This window comes from Strigops habroptila, chromosome 19, assembly GCF_004027225.2.
Source record: "Strigops habroptila isolate Jane chromosome 19, bStrHab1.2.pri, whole genome shotgun sequence".
In the NCBI taxonomy this organism is placed as follows: domain Eukaryota; kingdom Metazoa; phylum Chordata; class Aves; order Psittaciformes; family Psittacidae; genus Strigops; species Strigops habroptila.
This window is the reverse complement of record NC_044295.2, coordinates 5758880-5766777: the sequence shown is the minus strand read 5'-3', so window position 1 is coordinate 5766777 and position 7898 is coordinate 5758880. Positions and strand designations below refer to the sequence as shown.

Genomic DNA, 7898 nt, shown 5'->3' with positions numbered 1-7898 from the left:
CTACTACCTCATCACATTACAGTATACATATGTATACACACACATATATAAGTAAAAGAATGTTAATACTTTAAAGACTGGTTTATCTAATAGTTAGGGGGAAGAGAATTTTCATAACAAGTCCCGTGGGTCCCACCAACCAGGGTCCCAAACGCCAGTGACAGGGTGACGAGAGGCAGCAAAGATGCCATCCAGGGGGGATCAGTCTCCTGAGAGGGGGGAGGAAAAAACAACCCAAACAGGAAAGGATTCTATAGATACGTAGCAAATAAAAGACAGGCTAGGGACAATGTAGGCCCTCTCCAGAAGCTATCAGGAGAACTGGCTACCATGGATTTGGAGAAGGCTGAGGTTCTTAATGACTTCTTTGCCTCAGTCTTCACCAGCAAATGCTCTGACCACACAACCCAAGTCTTGGAAAGCAAATGCAGGGACTGTGAGAACGAAGACCTTAGGCCCACTGTAGGAGAGGATCAGGTTCGAGACCATCTTAAGAACCTGAACGTGCACAAGTCCATGGGACCTGATGAAATCCATCCACGGGTCCTGAAGGAGCTGGCGAATGAAGTTGCTAAGCCACTGTCCATCATATTCGAAAAATCCTGGCAGTCAGGTGAAGTTCCCGATGACTGGAAGAAGGGTAATATAACCCCCATTTTCAAGAAGGGGAAGGTGGAAGACCCGGGGAACTACAGACCAGTCAGCCTCACCTCTGTGCCTGGCAAAATCTTGGAACAGTTTCTCCTGGAAAACATGCTAAGGCACATGAAAAACAACGAGGTGGTTGGTGACAGCCAACATGGCTTCACTAAGGGGAAATCCTGCCTGACCAATTTGGTGGCCTTCTATGATGGAGCCACGGAACTGATGGACAGCGGCAGAGCAGTTGATGATGGACAGCGGCAGAGCAGTTGATGTCATCTACCTGGACTTGTGCAAAGCATTCGACACTGTCCCACATGACATCCTTGTCTCTAAATTGGAGAGACATCAATTTGATAGATGGACCACTCGGTGGATAAAAAACTGGCTCGATGGCCGCACGCAAAGAGTTGTGGTAAATGGCTCGATGTCCAGTTGGAAACCTGTAACGAGTGGTGTCCCTCAGGGATCGGTGTTGGGACCGGTCCTGTTCAACATCTTTGTCGGTGACATGGACAGTGGGATTGAGTGCGCCCTCAGCAAGTTTGCCGATGACACCAAGCTGTGTGGTTCGGTTGATACGCTGAAGGGAAGGGATGCCATCCAGAGGGACCTTGACACGCTTGTGAGGTGGGCCGATGCCAACCTTATGAAGTTTAACCAAGGCAAGTGCAAGGTCCTACACCTGGGTCGGGGCAACCCCAGGCACTGCTACAGGCTGGGCAGAGAAGAGATTCAGAGCAACCCTGCAGAAAAGGACTTGGGGGTGTTGGTTGACGAGAAGCTTAACATGAGCCGGCAGTGTGCGCCTGCAGCCCAGAAAGCCAACCGTATCCTGGGCTGCATCAAAAGAAGCGTGACCAGCAGGTCGAAGGAGGTGATCCTGCCCCTCTACTCTGCTCTTGTGAGACCTCACTTGGAGTACTGCGTACAGTTCTGGTGTCCTCAACATAAAAAGGACATGGAGCTGTTGGAGCAAGTCCAGAGGAGGGCCACGAGGATGATAAGAGGGCTGGAGCACCTCCCGTATGAAGACAGGCTGAGAAAGTTGGGGCTGTTCAGCCTGGAGAAGAGAAGGCTGCGTGGTGACCTCATAGCAGCCTTCCAGTATCTGAAGGGGGTCTACAAGGATGCTGGGGAGGGACTCTTCCTTAGGGACTGTAGTGGTAGGACAAGGGGTAATGGGTTCAAACTTAAACAGAGGAAGTTTAGATTAGATATAAGGAAGAAGTTCTTTACAGTGAGGGTGGTGAAGCACTGGAATGGGTTGCCCAGGGAGGTTGTGGATGCTCCATCCCTGGCGGTGTTCAAGGCCAGGTTGGACAGAGCCTTGAGCCACATGGTTTAGGGCAAGGTGTCCCTGCCCATGGCAGGGGGGTTGGAACTAGATGATCTTAAGGTCCTTTCCAACCCTTACGATTCTATGATTCTATGATTCTAAGTGCCACAAGCCCCCTTCCCACTTCTACCACTGGGGAAGACTGGGAAACATGCACGTCAGCATTGCTGGCCCCATCCCTTCCCCTTGGACACGAAATACACGTCCCCAAAAACCACAGCTGGGATGGGAAACCATCATGGGCATGGGAAACCACTGTTCAGGACAGGAAACCATCAGCAGGGCAGGAAGGCATTGTGAGGGGCAGTTGCTGTGTCTGGCAAACCAAAGCCCTGCGAGGCTGCTGAAGCAGCCAGGACTGGTGGAACGTTGGGGTGGAACCCGAGGGAGGGGGCAGCTGGCCCCCACCCAACCAACACTGACCCACAGCCATGGCAGGTACAGCAGCAGCTCCCGCTCCTCCTGGGGCTCCTGCCCTCCAGGTAATCCCCAGCCGGCTCTGCCTGCCCAGCTCTCACCCCATCACCTCTCTGCTTCTCCCAACAGAGAGGCTCCCTCTCCAGCTGCCCCTGGCATCGGAGGTGCCCGGCGTGAGCTTCACCGCTCCGGCCATGCTGCCTCCTGTGCGTGCCTGTGTGCTGCCCTCTGTCCCGGGGCTGCCGGCCTCCGCTGAGCCTGCCCAGGTCCAGCAGCTCCCCAAGGAGCCAGCAGCGGTGGCAGGGCAGGCTGACAATGAGGACACCATCCCTGGAGTCTATGATTTGTCTGCCTTGCTCTATGCTCTCCCTGACCTGTCCCAGTCCGTGGTGAAGGGCTGCTGCTCCAAGGAACCAGCAGCAGTGGCAGGGCTGGGGAACAATGAGGACAACATCCCCAACATCTACGATATGAGTGCCTTGCTCAGTGCTCTCCCTGATGGGTCTGAGAACGTGGTGGAGGGCAGCTACCGCAAGGTGCCAACAGCAGTGGCAGGGCAGGCAGACAATGAGGACACCATCCCTAGTGCCTATGATTTGTCTGCCTTGCTCTATGCTCTCCCTGACCTGTCCAAGTCCATGGTGGAGGGCGGCTGCCCCAGGCAGCCAGCGGTGGCAGTGGGGAACAATGAGGACACTGTCCCTGATGTCTATGAGATTAGTGCTTTGCTCAATGTGCTCCCTGACCTGTCTGAGAACACTGTGGAGGGCGGCTGCCCCAAAGGAGCCAGCAGCGGTGGCAGGGCTGGGGAACAATGAGGACACCATCCCCAGTATCTATGACATGAGTGCCTTGCTCAGTGCACATTGAATGGGATCGCTTCCATGGCGGCTGAACACCCATCACTGCGTGGGACACCTTGTGGCACCTTTCCCCATCGCTCTGGATTTGAGGATCTGAACCTGACTCCCTTGATCACCACATTCATGAAGAATGGACTTTGATCACACCAGACAAGTGCTGCAGTGATGGAACTGGAACCGGCTTCAGCATGCAGCAATCCAACACCACACACCATCCACCCTTCCTGTCTGGAGAGACTGGTTTGAGAAGAGCGAGAGGAGGATGGCAGCGATGAGGACAGCACCTCCGTCATCCTCGCCTGGCCCACCGGCTCCTGTGTTGCCACTTTTGGGTGAGTCGTGGTGCCACGTCCCATGGCAGGACAATAATCTGACAATAAGTCTGACACAATGTTAAGACAGAACGATAAACTGCTGATGCTGACGTTTTGAAATAGATAAACCTTATAGATAGACTCAACAAACCGCCTATGCTACCTGGTTTAATACCAGAATGGACACTCTAAGTCTGATGACTCTTGCGAGGATTCTGTGCAACTGCCTGCAAGGATCTTGTGCAATTCCCTGCAAGGTATTTTAGGAAACCCACCAACCGTGCCCCGGGCTCTGGCCAAGCCCTGGGCTCGCTTGGTCGGGGGGTGTACCACCAGATGTTTCCGCACAACAGAATATGCAAGTCATTCTGACTTGATGATTTGGGTCTACAAAAGCTGGACCCCCTTCCAGCGACTTTGGAGACCTCATCTACAGGTGGACGCACCGCACAGAACTTCCCAATTGCTGGGAGAGGTTCCCCAAAACCTCCCTGCAACAGGGGCTCCCCAGCAACTGTGGATCTGGATGATGGGAACGTATTTAGGCAATTGGGGATGTATCTTTTTCTTAATCACTATTCTCTTTCTCTTATAGCAATGATTAAGTGCATCACCTTGCTTATTCTGTTCATTGCGTAAACCTAGAGCATAGCAAGCTAATTGTTTTATCCAATATACAATTTTGTTTCTACATTACCTTAATATCAATAGTAAAATACGATCATTCTTTCTGTTGCTGTCTATGCCCTTTCTACTGCCCCTGCCCAAAAAACACAGAGCAAAACAAGGGGTCCTGGGGCTCCAGGGAAATACCATGGGAAACAGCTTGAAGCAAGCACTCATGTTCCCTCCCTCAGCTGGGAGACACACCTATTTCTGTGGTGACATTTGAACTATCAGGCACACAATTAGGCCCTGTAATCTCCTTTTCTTGCCACATCATTAAGGAGAAAACTCTGACAGTAAAAGGGAGGGATCTTCTTTGCTACCACTGCAGGGGAAAGTGATGCAGCTGAGTCAATCCAGGCATCTCATCCTGAGTTTCTTTTTGGGCTGGTAGGAGACTCAGGGGAACGTCACGTGAAACAGCCTGAAGCAAGCACTGATTTTCCCTCCCTCAGCTGGGAGACACACTGCCTTCCTGCAGTGTCATTTGTCTGCTGAGAGACAGAGTTACGGCTAAAAATGAACTTTTCTTAGAATCACAGAATCATTTAATTTGGAAAAGACTCTTGAGAACATCGAGTCCAACCATCAACCTGTCACTAGCAAGTCCACACACTGACCATGACAACATCCCTGGTGGGATACGCTGTTTGGATGGTCACCAACAGCAACTGGGACTTTAAGATGAATTTTACATCCTACCATAATTTCACTAATTTCTATTCTATTCTGTTTGTTGCTAACCATTCTGCTACACATTAGAGCATGGAAATCAGCTGGAAAAGTAACGTTATTGCAGAAACCTCCTCATATAGATAACGATACTTCAACACATTTAACAAACTCTTAACAACTGAGTAAACCAACCAAAAATGTCCCTCAATTTATCACTGGAGTTCAGCACTACTCTGTTTGTAGGCACAGAGGCAAGAGGTGACCACACCACTCTGTGACAAAGATGGCTTGACGGAGACCCTTGTTGCTGTTTCTCCTAGAACACAGGGGAGTAGGGAGTGAAATATTATTTTTAATAACAAAAATGCATTCCAATTACCATTGAAAATATGGAACAAGATGCTAAAGCCCAACAGGTTTTACCAGGAAGAACAACAATTAACTAAAAATTTCCTCCTTTCCCAGTCCATGGATAGTTTCCTCAATAATTGGCAAGTGCACGTGACACAGCAACTGATCTTCGTGTCTACTGCACGTGAGGTGAACAATTCCTTTTGGTGTTAGATCTGTAGAGTCAGATTTATCTCCAAATCAACTCAACCATGTACCAAGGAAACAGGCAGGTAGTTTTCAATGGTATCTGTAGTGTCCTGCTAGGACCTGCACAGCTGGGGACTCCAGAAATAGCTGGGACTCTTTCCCCATAGAAATCCACCCCTGAAAAGGAAGGAAACACACTCTGTGACACCAGGGGTCACTGCTTCAGCTGAGCTCTAATCCCTTTTCAGAGATCACACAAACCCACCATGCATTCAGCACACCAGGAGCTTTTATCAAAACCTGATCTCCCTGGAACACTTCAGTTGTAGAGGCACTAAATATTTACGCACATGACTGGAAGGGACCTTAAAGCTCATCCAGTTCCAACCCCTGCCATGCGCAGGGACACCTTCCACTAGAGCAGGTTGCTCCAAGCCCCTGTGTCCAACCTGGTCTTGAACACTGCCAGGGATGGGGCAGCCACAGCTTCTCTGGGCCACCCTGGGCCAGTGTCCCACCACCCTCACAGGGAAGAGCTTCTTCCTGAGATCTCATCTCACTCTCCCCTCTCCGTCAGGTTAAGGCCGTTCCCCCTCGCCCCATCCCCACAGGCCCTTGCTCTCCCCACAAGAAATGAAGGGAGATCCCAGGATTTCAGGCAGCCGGAGCGCTCGGCTGCCGGCTCAGCCAGTGGAACTCACGCGCCGAGTCCAAAGCAGCGACTCTGGTGAAGTCACTTGAGGTGATCTTGGGAACTCCTAAAGCACCCAAAGAACACGATCGCCACCCACCTCGTTCCACGCTCGTGTGTCCACAGGCGTCACCGGCACCAAGACACCAAGATGGGAACCGCCAGGGGAGCTGCTGTTGCCTCCTCCACTGGTAACTTGTGTTCCGTGGGGCAGTTGTCATCTCCTGGTGCCTCCGGTAACAGGTTCCATGGCCTCGCACACCTGAACATGGAGTGTTCCAGAATCAGCCACCCCCATTTCCCCATGGTCATTGTGATGCCTGTGTCCCCATGTGCCCCACCATGTCCCCATGGTCACCATGGCCCCGTGTCCCCCCATGCAGTGGCAGATGGCCCTGTACCGTGAGATGGCCGACAAGGCCGAGGGCTCCGACAGCCCCGAGCAGATCGCCCGGAGGGTGCAGGAGGTGTCGGCCGTGCTCTACCTCCTCGAGCAGGTCGGGGGTGCTGGCGGGTCCCCGGGTGCTCCTGGGAGCTGTTATTGCATAGAGATATACTGAGTAAATTACATGCATAAATTAGCTTTAAAGAAAGAAAATTCAGATACATGTTCCTGATGAAAAGGCTGTGGAGGCTCGAGTTTTTATGTTACAGAAACCAGCCACTGAGCCGGATATACCAGAGGAAGTGGAGAATACACCCCGCAAGTATGGGCTGCTGGAGCACCGGGACGATCACAAAATGCAGAAGCAGGAACTATTCATCTGAAACCAAACATCAGACCCATAAGACAGAAACAACATCCTAGTAAACTGGAAGCAAGAAAAGGACTAGAGCCTCTAATAGAAAATTTTGTCAAATACTTTGGGACAAGAATGGACTGTATTTGTACTTCACATGGTAACAACCATTCTGGAACAGAAAAGCAGTCATTGGCTTTCCCCAAAGAGGCCGCTAAAATATCAGGCTGTGCTTTTAGAACAAGAGGATGTAGAATTGAAAGTAACTAACCTTTTGAACCCAGCGGTGGTTTTGACAACTGATCCAGAAGCAGGAGAGCTGACTCACAACTCTTTACAGACTATTAGGCAGGTGTATTCCAGTCACACCGACCTGCAAGATACATCCCTGAAGGATGTGGACTACCAACTGTTTGTGGATGGGAGCAGCTTCATGAAAATGGAAACCGGAAAGCAGGATACGCTGCGGTAACCAAACATAAAAGAGGCTAAAGCCCTGCAACCCCCCCCAACACATCAGCACAGAAAGCTGAGCTCATGGTGCTACTGAGACTTCTGCAGTTGTCAGAAAGTCAACATTTGCTTTTAAGGCACATCACTTTGATAACACACCAGTGAATACTGGTGACCACATTGCTGACAAAGGCAGCTGAAGAAGCTGCCTTTTAGTTCCTGGAAAAGCTATGAATATGCATGACTATGCTAAATATATGGCTGCTGTCAGCAAGTATCGGGTGCGCTCACCTTTGCGAAACAATTAGCGTGTGCACCCAGCTTTGCAATAAAGAATGCTGTTTCTGAAACACCTGGGTGCTGAGCGAGCAGCTGCTGGTGCTGAGTTCCCGGCTGGCTTTAAACACTGACTCTGTCCTGGCCCCTTTGCTGTGGCAGTAAGGGCTGCACGTTTGCACTCTTGGAGCTCGCTCCTTTGGATCGGCACAGAGCTGGGAGCAGCATTATTTGGCTGAGGAAGTGCAGCTCCCGAGTGTTGCTGGGGCTGGGGCAGTGCTT

General features: G+C 51.1%; 1 protein-coding gene across 1 annotated transcript; it reads right to left on the bottom strand.

Annotated features, from left to right (window-relative positions):
- Positions 1 to 2157: 2157 nt before the first annotated feature.
- On the bottom strand, positions 2158 to 3327 carry LOC115617885. Its single transcript, XM_030508896.1, has 2 exons — positions 2813 to 3327; positions 2158 to 2686 (listed from the first exon to the last, which is right to left on the bottom strand). Exons 1-2 carry the CDS (start codon positions 3223 to 3225, stop codon positions 2257 to 2259), a joined length of 843 nt encoding a protein of 280 aa, XP_030364756.1. The 5' UTR covers positions 3226 to 3327; the 3' UTR covers positions 2158 to 2256.
- Positions 3328 to 7898: the final 4571 nt, after the last annotated feature.

What these genes read in the sequence shown, in the direction of transcription:
- LOC115617885 (XM_030508896.1), bottom strand. Translation starts at nt 3,225, where the DNA reads ATGGTGTCCTCATTGTTCCCCAGCCCTGCCACCGCTGCTGGCTCCTTT. An exon ending in CAGCCCTGCCACTGCTGCTG is followed by an intron (nt 2,687 to 2,812) that starts GTTCCTTGGAGC and finishes CCACCGCTGCTG; the next exon opens with GCTCCTTGGGGAGCTGCTGG.